The 18482-nt window shown below is 35.9% G+C and overlaps 1 protein-coding gene across 2 annotated transcripts in view; it reads right to left on the reverse strand.

Annotated features, from left to right (window-relative positions):
- Positions 1 to 18482, reverse strand: part of MAN1A2 (mannosidase alpha class 1A member 2) — a 198909-nt gene that overhangs the window by 124517 nt on the left and 55910 nt on the right. For both annotated transcript variants that reach the window (XM_025872529.2, XM_025872528.2), the window contains exon 4: positions 469 to 587. In XM_025872529.2, the coding sequence (XP_025728314.1) occupies positions 469 to 587 (119 nt within the window). The remainder of the gene's footprint in view (positions 1 to 468; positions 588 to 18482) is intronic.

Below are 18482 nucleotides of genomic sequence, written 5' to 3' on the forward strand. Positions count from 1 at the left end.
ATAAGGAACTTTCCCAGGTCACACAGCAAGAATGTAGCTATGCTGGGCTTCAAACTTTAGCCCCACACTTAACAACTATGCCAAAATACTGGAAGGAGGGGCATCAGCCTAGTTATGAAGGTTCATCAAAGCTGTACCAGATTATTGAATCTTTAAAAAATAATAAAACGCTTATTGTTTATAAAGTAGTTTAGGCTTTCCTGGTATTTCTATTCCCAAGTGTTTTTTTCTGTAACTCCTGCTTAACACACTGAACACGTTGCCTCAAATGATAAGGTTAAGAAAAGTGAAAGGAAGATGGTGAGAAAGGGTATGTATTTTACACAAAAGTTAAATAACAACTCTAATCCCAAAAGAAGACAGGGAATTTAGGATTTCCTTAAACTGTTAGTATTAACGCTCAAAACTACTCTGGTTATATGCTGTCTTTTCAAGGTCAATCAAAGAAGTCATCAATTGTATACTCACCACACTGAAATCAAGGGTGTCTTCAATCCATTTTTGCCCATCTCGGAATTCATCATGAAGTCCCATGATATAAAGGGTATCCAAAGCATCTACTATGGTAGCACCCATTTGTGAACTTCCTATATTTGGGGTGGAGAGAAAACTGTCATTAATAACATGCCCTTCATATAAGGTCTGTTTTAATTTTTTAGTATATAAAAAAATCAAAGTAGAAATATAAGGACCAAAAATAATACCCAACATGGTTCACTTTTCCTTAAGAACAAATAATAAACACTGTTCAATATATTTTCCTAAAGATGACATGTTAACCACCAATAGGAAGGTAAAGGAAAACTAAAATTGTAGTTCTCCTTCATTTTCTTCGTGGTCACAGTATGAGATATCTACCTACTTACCTAAGCTTAAAAAAAAAAAAAAAAGGATTAATTCAAGAAACAGGGAGGGTGGTTCAAGATGTCAATCCAAGTCATAAGACAACCATGCTGTTCTGGTACAAATGCATAGAAAGGGCAAAAAATATACTTAGAAATAATAATAAAAGTACAATAAGGCTAGATGACCATGGTAAAACAGAAACTATAATAATCCTTACCATTCAAAAAGCAGGTTAATCATACCGAAAAACAAAGTATTAAACAAAATGTGAGTAGAATAAAATCAAAATAATAGAATCTATACCCATCTTAAAGAGAGAAAGAATCCCGATGTTAAAGTAAACAATTCAGGGAGGGAGAAACTAATTCAACAAAACCAGCTGATAGCAAAACTAGACACTATAAACACATGACAAGAAAACAGGTCAATCTAACTAATGAATAGAACTGCAAAATCCTGAATACAATCTAAAACAAATCTAACAGCATATAAAACAGTAAGTAACAAGGAGCAGATAAATCTTCCCCAGCCCCAAGAACACAATTATTTCTATCTTCTGAGAATGAAAATTATCCACACTTGTTACTACCTAGATTAAAATGGCTTTATTACTGTCTTCATCAACGTGAGTTTACTGTTACCCTGGCCCAGAAGGATAAAAGTTGCAAAATAATTTTACTGTTCATTCCAGGAAATTCCTGAAAGACCTCTTCAATGGAAAGTTATCAAATGATGGCTTAAAACTTTGAACTCTGTACCTCCAAATTCTCTGCTTACCAATCCTAAGCTGTTATATTATGGTCCTTACCCAATCATAACCAAGTACCCCTACCCCAACTGAAAGGCCCATCTTAACCCAGACTTAAAATCTCAATAAATATCTCAACTTTGTCCTTCTCCATCTGACAGGCCACTAAGGTTCTAGTGAGGTAGTGATCTACTGTACCACAGCTAAGCATTAAATTCAGCTTTGTCTTATCAACAAGTTGCGTTTGACACTGCATAGTTACTATTCTTTCTTTCCTTTCTTTTTTCTTCCATCCCTTTTTCCACTAGGCAAACAGTGCTTTCTTCTGATGCTTTTTTAAAGCTATACAAATTCGTTCTTAAAATGTCCTTAACTTATACTTTCTTCTTCACATGATTCTAATAACTTTCTCAACTCATCAATAAATATTATCTTTCCACTAAAAAGACAAGCATTCCACCACACTCTGATAAGTTCCTGGTTCTTCTCCCCACTTAAGTTCCCTTCATGTTGACATTAACTAGAATGTTTGTTCTGGGTTATTACAGACATACTTTCCATTTACTTTTCTTTGTTCCTCAACTTTTTATTAAGATGATAAATATTTTATCAAGCCTTTAATCACCCATATATCCCTACCTCTTCCATAATCATTTAAATATGTATCTTTTCATGTATTTCATCCAAAATATTTATTATGCTTATTTTAAATCCTTAAGAGTACCTGTTTTTGTTATTTCAATTTTTATAGGTAGTTATGCTTCAGTTCTCTAGTTATTTATGGAATCCTGGAAGTGCATATTCCTCTAAGGTGCAGATAACTCTGGAATGGAAAAAGGGCTGACCCACCTGTTCTGTACCAATTCTGGTTAGTTCCACAAGAAGAGGTTTGTGCCATGGGCTAAACAGCCCAGGGAAGAAAAAGGCAAAACTGAAGTTCCTGGCTATCACTATGATTGTTTACTTAGACAACTCAAGATTTCAACTGGAAAAGGTTAAAAGATCCAACACTACCCTTGGGACAGGGCGCCTAGGTGGCTCAGTCGGTTAAGCGTCTGCCTTTGGCTCAGGTCATGATCCCAGGGTCCTGGGATCGAGCCCTGCATTTGGGCTCCCTTCTCAGCATGGGAGTCTGCTTCTCCCTCTCCCTCTCCCTGCTCATGCTCTCACTCTCTCTCTCAAATAAATAAATAAAATCTTAAATATATAAATAAATGAATCTACATTTGGGTCAAAGAAGTGAAACACAATACTGTAGAATGTATAAAAGATTAATAAAACTTTATTATGAGAACACAGGATTCAACTAATTCAGTGGGTAAAAAGTTCTCAAAACTCATAACTTGAAAATTTTATGTTATTTAATAAGAACAATGAAAATAATTAAATTCACAACATTTTACTAAGGAAACAAAAAAACAATGATAAACCTGAGCAAAAAAGTTTGAAGAATCAGAAAAGTTAAAGGCAAAAATTAATGAATTAGAAATAAAGAAAATTGTCAAAAATATAAATTCAAGAGATAGTTCTATCAGAAGAACTATATAATGAATCTACCACTAACCAATGTTTAAAAAGTAGCCAGGGAATGCAAAAACACAAAATAAGAAATAAGACTGCATCAACAGATACATACAGAGGAAACCAAGAAACTATACAAAACCCATTTTAGTCATATCGTATCAATAAATTTGAAAAAATGAGTGCAACTGATTATTTTCTATGAATATATATTATATATTTAATATTATATAGTAACAAATAAAATAAAAATATTACATATATATATAAAACTTTGACTTAGAAAAGAAACATAAAATCTAAACAAACAAAACAGACCAAGAAACAGAGGAAACTGAGAAGTTCTCAAAGAACTACCCACCATAAAAGTATCATACTCTGGAAGTTCCATAGATTTTACTTTAATTTTAAGAACAGTAACTCCTACATAAATTTTTATAGAATACAGAGAGATCTTAAAATCCAATTTATGGATTCTGTATACCACTGATGCAAAAAGCTCGGTAAGAAAAATAAAACTATCTGATCTCATTTGTGAGCATCATGGAAATATTTAAGAGTGAAATTGCTGAGCTGTGTGATAAGCTTATGTTTAACTTTACAAAAGACTGACAAACAGCTCTTCAGAGTGTACCATTTTATACACCCAGCAATAATGCAGAAGAGTTCTGGTTGCTCTAGCATCCTTGTCAACATTTGGTATTGCTGCCCTTTTTAATTTTAGACATTCTAATGAGTGTGTGGGATATTGCATTGTGGGTTGAATTTTAATTCTCTGGAAACTGATGTGCTTATTGGCTATTCATAAACTTTCTTTGGTATATGAATCATCTATATATTCTAAATACATTCGTGTGTGTGTACCACAAACATTTTCTCCAAGTCTTGTGGCTGACTTAACTTTTCATTTTCTTAATGTCTTTTGGAGAGCAGAAATTTTTAAATTTTATGAAGTCCAATTTATCCATTTTTTCCCTTTTATGGTTTATGCTTTCTGTATTCTAAAAACTCTTTTCTTACCTCAAAGTCACAAAGATTTTCTCCAAAGCTTTCTACCGAAAGTTTTATACTTCTTGCTTTTATGTTTAGCTCTATGATCCATTTCAAGTTAATTTTTATGTACAATGAAGAGTCAAGGTTTGTCATTTTTCTATATGAATATGTAGCTGATCCAGCATGATTTACTGGAAAGGTATCTTTTTACCCACTGAATTACCCAGGCACCTTTGAATCAACCATGCATGTGCAGTCCTAGTTCTGTGCTTTTCCACTGATCTCTCTGGTTCTAGTAAGACTGTCCTCATTACTGCAGCTTTACAGTACATCTTAAAATCAGGTAATATAAATCCCTCAACTTAGTTCTTCTTTTTAAAAAATTACTCTATTGCACAAGCTTTGCATTTTCATATAGATTTTTGAGTCAGCTTATCAATTTATGCAAAAAGTCATTTTGATTGGGATTTCATTAAATTTAAATATGATTTTTAAGAGAACTGACATCCCCACAGTATTGAGTATTCCAATTATGAACATGGCACCTCTCTTCATTTATTTAAGTCCTTTGAAATTTCTCTTGATAATCAGTTTTAAGTGTATAGGTTTTGCACATATTTTGTTAAATTCACCCACATACAGTTCCTATTTTCTGATGCTATTGCAAATGATATTATTAAAAAAAATTGCATTGTGACTATTTATTGCTAGTATATAGAAATACAACTTATTTTGGGGTTTTTTTGTTTGTTTTTTAAAAATTTTATTTATTTATTTGACAGAGGGAAAGAGAGAATGCGAGAGCGAGCACACAAGCAGGGGGAGCAGCAGAGGGAGAGAGAGAAGCAGGCTTCCCACCGAGCAGGGAGCCTGATGCAGGGCTCGACCCCAGGACCCTGGGATCATGACCTGAGCCAAAGGCAGACGCTTAACGACTGAGCCACCCAGACACCTCAATACAATTTATTTTGTACACTGAACTTGTACCTTATGACCTTACTAAATTTTATTCAATCTAGTACTTGGTTGGTGTTGTCCGGTAGATTCCTTAAGATTTTCTTCATGGACAATCTTACTGACTACAAGACACTTGTACTTCTTCATTTCCAATCTTTATACCTCTTTTGTCTTTTTCTTAGTGTACTGTCTAGGACCTCAACTCCAATCTCACAAAAGTAAGAGCGCAGACATCCTGGCCTAGTTCATAATCTTAGTGAAAACATCTAGTGTTCCAATATTAAGCATGTGGCAAACTTTTTCCATTTGTTTTATTTTGGGGTATCTGTGTGTCTGTGTGTTTTAATGCCTTTCTTTAATCAGGCTCAGGAAGTTCCCTTCTATGCCAGTCACCTGAGAGCTTTTATTGTGGATCAATCTTGAGTACTGTTAAATGCGTTTTCTGCATCTACTGAAATGATCATATATGTGGAATTTAACAAACAAAACAGAGGATCATAGGGGGAGAGAAGGAAAAATAAAAGATGACAAAATCAGAGAGGGAGACAAACCATAAGACTCTTAATCACAGGAAACAAGCAGGACTGCTGTAGGGGAGAGAGTCGGGGGATGGGATAACTGCATGATGGTTATTTAGGAGCACACCTTTTATAATGAGCACTGGGTATTATATAAGACTGATGAATCACTGACCTCCAGGTCTGAAACCAATAACAGAGTATATGTTAATTAACTGAATTTAAATAAAAAATAAATTTAAAAAAGGAGTTTAATTCAAAGATGACCAGCGTGAGTTGGTATCTCATTGTGGTTCTGATTTGTATTTCCCTGATGCCAGGTGATGTTGGGCATTTTTTCATACGTCTGTTGACCATTTGGATAGTTTCTTTGGAAAAATACCTCTTCATGTCTTCATGCCCATTTCTTGATTGGATTATTTGTTTTGGGAGTATTTAGTCTGAGAAGTTCTTTATAGATCTTGGATACTAGCCCTTTATCAGACATGTCATTTGCAAATATCTTTGTCCATTCTGTAGGTTACCTTTTAGTTTTGCTGATTGTTTCCTTTGCTGTGCAAAAGCTTTTTATCTTGATGAAATCCCAATCGTTTATTTTTGCTTTTCTTTCCCATGCCTTTGGAGAAGTTTCTAACAAGAAGTTGCTGTGGCCAAAGTCAAAGAGGTTGCTGCCTGTATTCTACTCCAGGATTTTGATGGATTCCTGTCCCACATTTAGGTCTTTCATTCATTTTGAGTTTATCTTTGTGTATGCTGTAAGACAATGGTCCAGTTTCATTCTTCAGCATATGGCTCTCCAATTTTCCCAACAACATTTGTTGAAGAGACTGTCTTTTTTCCATCGGATATTCCTTCCTCTTTTGTCAAAGATTAGTTGGCCATAAAGTTGAGGGTCTATTTCTGGGTTCTGTATATGTTCCACTGATCTATGTGTCTGTTTTTGTGCCAGTACCATATTGTCTTGATGATTACAGCTTTGTAATAGAGCTTGAAGACCAGCAATGTGATGCCACCAGTTTTGGTTTTCTTTTGCAACATTCGATATATCTGTTAAGTCCATCTGGTCCAGTGTGTCATTGGCTATTCAGGGTCTTTTGTGATTCCATACAAATTTTAAGATTATTTGTTCCAACTCTATGAAAAAAGTTAATAGTATTTTGATAGGGATTGCATTGAATGTATAGATTGCTTTGCGTAGCATAGACATTTTAACAATATTTGTTCTTCCAATCCTTAAGCATGGAATGTTTTTCCATTTCTTTGTGTCTTCCTCAATGAGAATTCTATAATTTTCTGAGTACAGATCCTTTGCCTCTTTGGTTTAGTCCTAGGTATCTTATGGTTTTGGGTGCAATTATAAATGGGATCAACTCCTTAATTTCTATCTCTTCTGTCTCATTGTTGGTGTACAGAAATGCAACGGATTTCTGTGCACTGATTTTATATCCTTGCTATATGTGTTCTAGGAATTTTGGGGCGGACTCTTTTGGGTTTTCCACATTGAGTATCATGTCACTTACTAAGAGAGAGACTTTGACTTCTTTGCTGATTCAGACGCCTTTTATTTCTTTTTCCTGTCTCGACTGCAGAGGCTAGGACTTCTAGTACTATACTGAACAACAGTGGTGAAAGCAGGCATCCCAGCTGTGTTCCTCACCTTATGAGAAAAGCTCTCAATTTTTCCACATTGAGAATGATAGTCACTGTGGGCTTTTCATAGATGGCTTTTATGATATTGAGGTATGTTCCCTCTATCCCTACACTGTGAAGAGTTTTAATCCAGAAAGGATGCTGTACTTTATCAAATACTTTTTCTGCATCTCTTGAGAGGGTCAGATTGTTCTTGTCCTTTCTTTTATTTATGTAGTGTATCACATTGCTTGATCTGCAGATGTTGAACCACCCTTGCAGCCCAGGAATAAATCCCACTTGGTCATGGTGAATAATCCTTTTAATGTACTGTTGGATCCTATTGGATAGTATCTTGGTGAGAATTTTTGCATTCATATTCATCAGGGATATCAGTCTCTAATTCTCCTTCTTGGCGGGGTCTTTGGTTTTGGGATCAAGGCAATGCTGGTCTCAGAGAATGAGTCTGGAAGTTTTCCATCCATTTCTAGTTTTTGAAAAAGCTTCAGAAGAATAGGTATTCATTCTTCTTGAAATGTTTGGTAGAATTCTCCTGGGAAACCATCCAACCCTGGACTCTTGTTCGTTGGAAGATTTTTTGATTACTGCTTCAATTTCCTTGCTGGTTGTGGGTCTGTTCAGGTTTTCTATTTCTTCCTGGTTCAGTTTTGGTAGTTTATACATCTCTAGGAATGCATCTGTTTCTTCCAGATTGCCTAACTTGTTGGCATATAGTTGCTCATAATATGTTCTTATAATTTTTTGTATTTCTTTGGTGTTGGTTGTGATCTTTCCTCTTTCATTCATGATTTTATTTATTTGGGTCCTTTCTCTTTTTGATAAGTCTGGCCAGGGGTTTATCAAACTTATTAATTCTTTTAAAGAACCAGCTCCTAGTTTTATTGATCTGTTGATCTGTTCTACTGTTCTTTTGGTTTCTATTTCACTGATTTCTGTTCTAATCTTATTAATTCTCTTCTCCTGCTGGGTTTAGGTTTTATTTGCTGTTCTTTCTCCAGCTCCTTTAGGTGTAAGGTTAGCTTGTGTATTTGAGACCTTTCTTGTTTCTTGAGAAAGGCTTGTATTGCTATATACTTTCCTCTTAGGACTGCCTTTGCTGCATCCCAAAGGTTTTGAACAGTTGTGTTTTCATTTTCGTTTGTTTCCATGAATTTTTTTAATTCTTCTTTAATTTCCTGGTTGACCCATTCATTCTTCAGTAGGATGCTCTTTAGCCTCCATGGATTTGAGTTCTTTCCAAATTTCCTCTGTGCTTGAGTTCCAGTTTCAAAGCATTGTGATCAGAAAATATGCAGGGAATGATCCCAATCTTTTGGTACCGGTTGAGACCTGATTTGTTGACCCAGGATGTGATCTATTCTGGAGAACGTTCCATGAGCACTCGAGAAGAATGTGTATTCTGTTGCTTTAGGACGGAATGCTCTGCATGTATCTGTGAAGTCCATCTGGTCCAGTGTGTCATTCAAAGCCCCTGTTCCCTTGATCTTCTGCTTACATGATCTGTCCATTGCAGGGAGGGGGGTATTAAAGTCCCCTACTATTATTTTGTTATTATCAATGAGTTTAATTTTGTTATTAATTGGCTTATATAATTGGCTGCTCCCATGATAGGGGCATAAATATTTAAAATTGTTAGATCTTCTTGTTGGATAGACCCTTTAATTATGATACAGTGTCCTTTCTCGTCTTTTATTAGAGTCTTTGGCTTAAAATCTAATTTGTCTGATATAAAGATTGCTACCCCAGCTTTCTTTTGATGTCCATTAGCATGATAAATGGTTTTCCACCCCTTCCTTTCAATCTGGAGGTGTCTTTGGGTCTAAAATGAGTCTCTTGCAGATAGCATATAGATGGGTCTTCCTTTTTTATTGAATCTGATACCCTGTGTCTTTTGATTGGGACATTTAGCTGATTTACATTCAGAGTAAATATTGAAAGATGTGAATTTAGTGCCACTGTATTACCTGTAAAGTCATGGTTTCTGTAGATTATCTCTGTTCCTTTCTGGTCTATTTTACTTTTGGGCTCTGCCTCTGTTTAAAGGATCCCCTTTAATATTTCTTTCAGGGCTGGTTTAGTGATCACAAATTCTTTTAGTTTCTGTTTGTCCTGGATGCTTTTTATCACTTGTTCTATTCTGAATGACATCCTAGCTGGATAAAGTATTCTTGGCTGCATATTTTTCTCATTTAGCACCCTGAATATATCATGCCAGTTCTTTCTGGCCTACCAGGTTTCTGTGGATAGGTCTGCTGCCAGTCTAATATGTCCACCCTTGTAGGTTATGGACCTCTTTTCCCCCCAAGCTGCTTTCAGGATTTTCTTTGTCTCTGAGATTTGCAAGTTTCATTATTACACGTCAAGGTGTTGACCGATTTTTATTGATTTTGAAGGGGGTTCTCTGTGCCTCTTGGACTTGAATGCCTGTTTCCTTCCCCAGATGAGGGAAGTTCTCTGCTCTAACTTGCTCAGATATACTTTCTGCCTCCCTCTCTTTCTCTCTCTCTCTCTCTTTCCTGTTCTCCTGAGATCCCATTTATTCTAATATTGTTTCGCTTTATGGTATCACTTATGTCTCGATTCTCCCCCTGTGGTCCAGTAGTTGTTTATCTCTCTTCTCGGCTTCTTCATTCTCCACCACTTTGTCTTCTATAGCTCTAATTCTCCCCTCTGCCTCATTTATCCTAGCAGTTAGAGACTCCATTTTTTTTTTATTTATTTATTTGAGAGAGAGAGAGAATGAGAGATAGAGAGCACGAGAGGGAAGAGGGTCAGAGGGAGAAGCAGACTCCCCGCCGAGCAGGGAGCCCGACGCGGGACTCGATCCCGGGACTCCAGGATCACGACCCGAGCCGAAGGCAGTCGCCCAACCAACTGAGCCACCCAGGCGCCCGAGACTCCATTTTTTATTGCATCTCATTAATAGCCTTTTTTATTTTGATTTGGTTAGATTTTAGTTCTTTTATTTCTCCAGAAAGGGATTCTCTAGTGTCTTCTATGCTTTTTTCAAGCCCAGCTAGTATCTTTATAGTCGTTATTCTGGACTCTAGTTCTGACATCTTACTTACATCCATACTGATTAGGTCCCTGGCAGTCAGTACTGCCTCTTATTCTCTTTTTTGAGGTAAGTTTTTCCACCTTGTCATTCTGTCCAGAGAGGAATAGATGAACAAGAGAATAAAATACTAAAAGGGCAACAACAACCCCAGAGAAATATACACTAACCAAATCAGAAGAGACCTGAAATGGAAAAATAAATAAAATTTAAAAAAAGAGTGACTATAATCAGACATGTGAATAGAACAGAGCAATACACTGGATCCTGTGTGTATCCTAGTCTGTTAGAAAACTAGATCCCAAAATTGTAAAGGAAAAAAACATATATGTACAAGAATACAATTAAATACAATGAAAGGACAGAATGTAAATGTAAAAATGAAAGGTAAAAGACAAATAAAAGAAGGACTATAAACAGAACAGAGCAGTACACTATATCCTGAGTGTATTCTGGTCTGTTTGTCAAAAGAAACTATCATCCCAAAACTGTAAAGAAAGAGAAACACATATATACAAAAATAAAATTAAATAACATTGAAAGGATAGAATGTAACTGTAAAGATAAAAATTTAAAAAGACTAAAAAAAAGGAAGAAAATATGATCAGACAGGTGACAAGAACAGAGCAATACACTAGATTCTGGGTGTATTTTAGTTTGTTTGTTAGAAGAAACTGCATTCTAAAATTGTAAAGAAAGAAAAACATATATATATACAAAAATAAAATTAAATACAATGAATGAAAAGATAGAATGTAAATTTAAAGATGAAAATTTAAAGATTTTAAAAAAAGAGTTGATAAAATAAGAAATTATTTGAAAAAGGAAAAAGAAAAAAATTAAAATTGAAAGCCAAAGAATCATGGGGAAAAAAACATGAATTCTATATACTATTTTCCCCCAGCACTGGAGTTTTACAGTTGTGTGTGACTGGTACACTTGGTCTTGACTGGATGTTCTTTCTGATCTTGCCTATCTGATCAATGCCTATCGCATTGATTCTCAGGTGTCTTTGCTCCAGATGGAACTGCACCACGCTTGCCAGGGGGCCCAGCTAAGGAAGCTGTCAGGATTGCTCTATGTCGCTTTTGTTCCCCGAAGGTTTTCCCGCACTGCTGTAGAGGATGAGAATGAAAATGGAGGCCTCCCAATCTCCAGCCCCAGAGCTGAAAGCTCAGGGCCCCACTCTTCAGCTGCCCTCAGGGAAAAGCAATCACTCCTCTCTCCCTGGTCTCCAGCCACAGTCCGTGCTCACCCAGCCTGTGACCAAGGAGAGTTTCTACCTCAGACATACAAGCCCCATTCACATCCCCAAACCCTGCAGACTCCTGCAGGGTGCACCTGTGCCACTCCTCCCGGGGGATAGAATAGGATCTCACCATGGTTCTGCCACTTGCTGGGCCCCTGCTCTGAGAGCAGTCACCCAACCGTGCAGGGGTTTGTGGTTTATGGCAACACTGAGCTGAAAGCCCACTTCTGAGCTCACCTGATTGCAGCCGGCTTCCCCACTCAGACACGTGAGAGCTCTGCCGCACTCAGGGTCTTTCTGTAACCCCAGGGTTCCTGAGACCACACTGTCCCACCTACGATTCCACCCTGCTTTGCCAACTAAGAGCCTTTCAGGCAGGGATGTCCCCCACTGGAGCAAACTTCTACAAGTTCTGATTTTGCACTCCACTGTTATATCACTTTCCAGTAGCTGGCTTACAGAAGCTCCCTCCCCCTGAGGCTTATCTGCCCATATATCACCTCGGATTCACTTGTCTGCGCCTCCTACCTTGTAGAAGTATCGCTTTTCTATTTGTAGAACTGCAGCAATTCTTTTCTTAGATCTCTGGTTGAGTTCACAGGTGTTCAGAATGATCTGACAGCTATTTAGCTCAACCTGGGATCAGATGAAACTAAGGCCTCCTATTCCCCCTCCGTCTTGGACTACCTATACCACATCTTCTTTATCCATTCATTAATTGATGGAAATTTAGTCTCTTTCCATAATTTGGCTATTGTAAATAATGCTGCTATAAAAATCAGGGTGCATGTATCCCTTTAAATTAGTATTTCTGTATCTTTCAGATAATACCTAGCAGTGCAATTGCTGGGTCATAGGGTATTTCTATTTTTAACTTTTTGAAGACCCTCCATACTGCTTTCCAGAGTGGTTGCACCAGTTTGCATTCCCACCAACAGTGCAGGAAGGTTCCTCAAGAGAAATTTTTAAACATATTGAATTAAATGAAAATTAAAACACAGCATATCAAAATCTTTGGGATATAACTAAAGCAGCACCTCACAGTTAACTTATAGAATTAAATGCTTACACTGGAAAAGAGGATCTCAAATCCATACTCTAAACTTCCACTTAAAGAAATCAGAAAAGAGCTAAATCTACCCGAATCTGTGGAAGAAAGAAAATAATAAAGAACAAAAATCAAAGAAATTGAAAACATAAAGAAAATATAAAAAAGATCAATGAACAGACATTTTTCCAAAGAAGATATATAGATGGCCAGCAGACACATGAAAGGATGCTTAACATCACTTATCATCAGGGAAATGCAAAACAAACCACTATGAGATGATCACCTCACACCTATCAGAATGTTAAAACCAAAGACACAATAAATAACAAGAGCTGGCAAGGATGTGGAGAAAAAGGAACACTCAAGTACCATTAGTGGGAATACAAGCTGGTGCACACAACTGTAGAAAACAGTATGAAGATTCCTCAAAAAATTAAAAATAGAATTACTACATGATCCAGTAATTCCACTACTGGCTATTTACCTAAAGAAAATGAAAACAAATTTAAAAAGATAAATGCACCCCTATGTTTACTGCAGCATTGTTGATAATAGCCAAGACACGGAAGCAACCCAAGTATCCACTGACAGATAAGTGGATAAAAAAAAATGTGATATACATATACAATAGACAATCACTCAGCCATAAAAAAAGAATAAAATCTTGCCATCTGCAACAACATGGATGGATCTAGATGATATAATGCTAAGTGAAATAAGTAAGCCAGAGAAAGACAAATACCGTATGATTTCACTCCTAAGTGGAAATTAAGAAACAGAACAAACGAACATGGGGGGAAGAAAAAAAGAGGTAAACCAAGAAACAAACTCTTAACTATAGAGAATGAACTGATGGTTACAGAGGGGAGTTTGGTGGGGGGCAGGTGAAATAGGTGAAGAGGATTAAGAGTACCCTTATAGCGATGAGCACTGAGTAATGTAGAGAATTTCTATATCATTATATTGTACACTTAAAACTAGTATAATACTCTATGTTGATATTACTTGAATAAAAAAAAATAAAGTGAACTATGATAAATTATTTTAAAAGATCAATGAAACCAAGCTTCTAGCAGGACTGACAAAGAAAAAACATGGATTACTAATATTATATTATCACTACAGCTGCCACAATCAAAAGATAACAAGGCAATACTCAAAACACTCTACACACATAAAAGCAGTACCTAAGATGAAATAAACCAATTCCTCAAAAAAACATAAACTACCAAAACTTAGAACCCAAAACTAAAGAACGCCGGGGTTAAGGGTGCTGGCTCCCAATGCAGTCAAAAACCCATGTGTAATTTTTTGAATCCCCCAAAATTTAACCATGAATTGCCTACTGTTTACTAGCAGCCTTACTGATAACAAAGAGTTGATTAACACGTATTTTGTATACATATTATAAACTATATTCTTACAATAAAGTATGCTAAAAAAATGTTATTAAATCATAAGAAGCTACATGCACCCCAACTGTTTACAGCCCAACTATGGAGAGAGCCCAAATGTCTGTCGACGGATGAATGGATAAAGAAGTTATATATACGTATATATATGTATACTATGCACACACACACACATACACACACACACACACACCATAGAATATTATTCAGCCATCAAAAAGAATGAAATTCTGCCATTTGCAATAAGGTGGATGGAGCTAGAGTGTATTATGCTAAGCGAAATAAGTCAGTCACAGTAAGATAAATATTATGATTTCACTCATGTGGAATTTAAGAAACAGATGACTATATGGGAAGGGGAAAAAAAGAAAAAAAAGAGAGGGGAGAAAAACTGTAAAAGACTCTTAAATGATAGGGGCACCTGGGTGGTTCAGTCGGTTAAGCATCTGCCTTCAGCTCAGGTCAAGATCCCAGGGTCCTGGGATTGAGCCCAGCATAGGGCTCCTGGCTCAGTGGGGAGCCTGCTTCTCCCTCTCTCCCCTGCTCATGCTCTATCTCTTGCTATCTCTCTCTCAAATAAATAAATAAAATCTTAAAAAAGACTCTTAATGATAGAGAACAATCTAAGAGTTGATGAAGGGAGGTGGGTGGGGGATGGGCTAGAGATGGGTGATGGGTATTAAGGAGGGCACTTGTGGTGAGCACTGGGTGTTGTATGTAAGTGATGAATCACTGAATTCTACTCATGAAACCAATATTGCATTGTATGTTACCTAACTAGAATTTAAATAAAAATTTGAAAAAAATCGTAAGAGAATATATACTACTATACTGTATTTATCAAAAAAACTCACATGTAAGTGGACCCATGCAGTTCACAACCATATTGTTCAAGAGTCAATTGTAGATAAACTGATTGGTCCTTACTGCTAGAGAAACTGAATTTACAGATTAAAAACCTCCCAGAAAAAAACTCTCCAGACGCCAATGGCTTCACTGGTGAATTTTACCAACACTAAAGAAGAAAATAAAATCAATGTTAAACAATCTCTTCCAGAAATATGAAGAGCAGAGAATATTTCCAAATTCATTTTATGAGGCCAGCATTACTCTGATATCAAAACAAGACAAAGATAATGCAAAATATAAATGCAAAAATCCTTGACAAAATATTAGAAGTCAAAACCCAGTTAAGTTGGAAATAGCAAAAAGAATTTACACAAACACATACATAGATACATCCTGAAAATAAAAGCATACTTCAAAAACCACTGCAAAGTTAGTAACACTCTTTTCCAAAGCAAAATTCTTTCTTTTAAATACAAAGAGACCTATCCATAATAAAACTTTTTATTCTCCAGAATGTCTAAGTAAAAAGAATTCATTCCATGAATTCCACTGTTGGAATAATTAATACCAGCGCTAATTTACATCCAGCAACATTTCCTTCTTTGCATTCACTAGCTACAGGAGTCAGCCTTAACTGGGTAAAACCAAAGGAATATATGCCACCAACCTGGGAACAGCATTTGGTTCGAGGATGGGCACAAAAGCCAGTTAGAGACAAGAAACAGTGAGTCTTTCAATGAAGTTTCTAAGAAACCCAAGTACTCCCTTCCCTACAGTGTTCTCTTTTCTACAGATGTGGTAATATGAACATATAAAGCTTCGAGCTGAGGCAGCCATCCTGCTAAGAAGCCAGTCTGAAGATACCAACACACAGAGGAAAACAGAGGAAAGACATAAAGAAAAAGCCTAGCTGGACTCCAATCTATGCTAGGACTTCACTGAGCTGATTAAATTTTAGTTTAAGCCATTATGAAATGGGTTTTCTGTTTTCTGCACATAAAGAATCATATAATGCCAAGGGCTAACTATTAGAAGTCAGAGGAACACTGATTTTAGTTACCATTTAAAGGATTTTTTTCATAATTAAAGCTAATAAAATGGAAAAGGACACATTTTAAGTTGTTCTCCATATAATCTCAAATACTACAAGTTTCAATACTCACCTGTACGTTCCTATATGTTCAATACCAGCCTATATGTTCCGTAATAGAGAAGCCAGACTTTTAAACTTAAAGTTCCTTTCAACTCTAAGATTCTGATTCTGTAAAGGCAAACTGAATTTGGGATGTCAAATGAGACACTCAGAACTATCACCCATTGGTTAAACTTCTTCTGTGTAAACAACAAAAAAATAAAAAAAAAGACTTTTTTTTTTTTTAAGCTTCCAAATCATACTCACCAGCAAGAACATGAGATGCAAAAAAGAACAGAATAAGTGGGAAACAAAGTCTTGACCTTTGTTTATTAATCCTTTAATAAACTAATATCTAAAAATATAAAACAAAATAAACAATAAAGGATCCATCCCTAGTTAGCTTATTTGGAGGGAAAGAATTATAACCACTCAAAAATTTTAATAAAAGATACAAGCACCTAATTTTGATTACTGAAAATTCTATAGATTGCATTTTCACATTTTCTACCATTTCACTAGAATTTTCTTCTCACGATGGATTTTTTCCTGTGTTCTGCTATTAATGTTTTTCTTTCCTTAGAGTCTACTGACACAGTGTGGAATGGCGGTTAGAAAAAGGGACCTTGACACTAGACTGCTGGGATTCAAATCTTGGCTCCATTATTTACTAACTGGGTGACTTTGGGCAAGACAGTTAACCCTAACTGTGCTTCAATTTCCTCATCTATAAAATGGAAACAGTAACCACAGCACCTGCCTCTTAGGGTTGTTTTGAATGCAAAGTAAGTTCATTCACATACATCTCTAAAACCAGCCCTCAGTATCTACTACATTTATCACTTTGCTTGGGCTGCTATAATGAAATATATAGACTAGGAGGCTTAAACAACAGAAATTTATTTTCTCATAGTTCTGGAGGCTGTAAAAGCCCAAATCAAGGTTCCAGATTTTGGTGACGGCTTGTAGACATCTATCTTCCTATTATGCCCTCATAGGACCTTTTCTTGGTGAATGTGCATGGGGAGAGCAAGCTCTAGTGTCTCTTCCTCTTCTCTTAAGGGCTCCAGCCCTATCAGATTAGAGCCCCACACTTATGACCTCATTTATTAACTCCTAGTCTATCTACACATATAATGACTTAGGGGTTAGAGCTTCAACATATAAATTTATGGGGGGCACAATTCAGTCCACAGCAATATGAACTATACAAATACTATTGAAGTTTCTATTAATGTGCATAAGACTATTGTTCTAAAGGAAAACAGTCTTATTCATAAACCAAATTACAGAATCCCTAACGTTACTGATCTCTTGCCAGACTGGTAGCAAAGAAGGTAAAACTTCTTGTTGATATGTACTTAGTTGCTTTCATTTACATGATGATCCCTCTGAAATGGAGGACCACTGGCAAAACCTTGCCTCTGTACCTCGTTAACTCAGAATAAAAGGGCTTATTTTGTAAAGCCTCCCTTTCCAACTCTAACTTCCTTTAACCTTTAGGATCTCACACATAATTCTCAGTTTACCCACGAAATCAACTTAAATGCTGTAATAACCAGCTGGCAAGAACTCACCTGACAATAATTTGAACCTGCCATGCCCCAGTCATCATTCACCAACCTAACCAAAGAGTAATCTACAAAGTTTACATTTGAAGAAGTCTGACAAAATTACCACAAATTAAAACCACCTTTCATTAAAAAAAAAAAGCTATTGTTTTTAAATAGAAAAAAAATTAAGTCAAAACTTCTCCATTAGGATTCTAACAAAACATTCAGTTAAGAAAGAAATATCCCTTTTGCTTGCTGAAATAGTTACCTAAAGACTCATTTATATTCTGAATTTAAATTCAGCAAACAACCCTTCCTTAGACAGTCACTGCAATGATTAAATGAAATAATGTATGTTATTTACCTACTACCTTGCTCAGGACCCATGCCTCTTTGATAAATATTAATATAGTAGATGTTCTGAGAAATAAGGGTTAAAAAAACAAGTAGAAAATTAACATCCAACTCTTATTTTCAGTACACATTTATACTCCAATCCTTTAAAAAGACTCACAAGTTTACCACTGAGTTTAATATAAAGAAATATTTACTTGAAGAGAGGATCTAATTTTAATTAATCATTAAATATAAATTATCCTGCACTAATGTCTCATAATGGGGCATCCACAAAGCAATGGGAACTTTTCTATCTGTAACCTCTACTGAGGAAACATGCTTTATTTCATTAAGTGATAGACACTAACTTAATATTGTATTAAGTTAGTGATAGACAGTAACTTAAATATTGTATTAAAAGATCTCTAGTGTCTTTGATTACCTAAAGGAAAATTATCCCTCCATCCCAACATCTCTCAAACCTGGGAGAAATGATCTTTTCAGTCACTTTATTTTTTACAAAAAATAACCAAGCAATAAACAAATTATAAGAGAAATCATAGTATTGGAAAAATTCTTCCAAATATCACAAAGAAAAATGTTATTAAGATT

Source organism: Callorhinus ursinus, unplaced genomic scaffold (genome assembly GCF_003265705.2).
Source record: "Callorhinus ursinus isolate GAN/ISIS: 27379988/994484 unplaced genomic scaffold, GSC_fseal_2.0 scaffold9, whole genome shotgun sequence".
Taxonomy (NCBI): domain Eukaryota; kingdom Metazoa; phylum Chordata; class Mammalia; order Carnivora; family Otariidae; genus Callorhinus; species Callorhinus ursinus.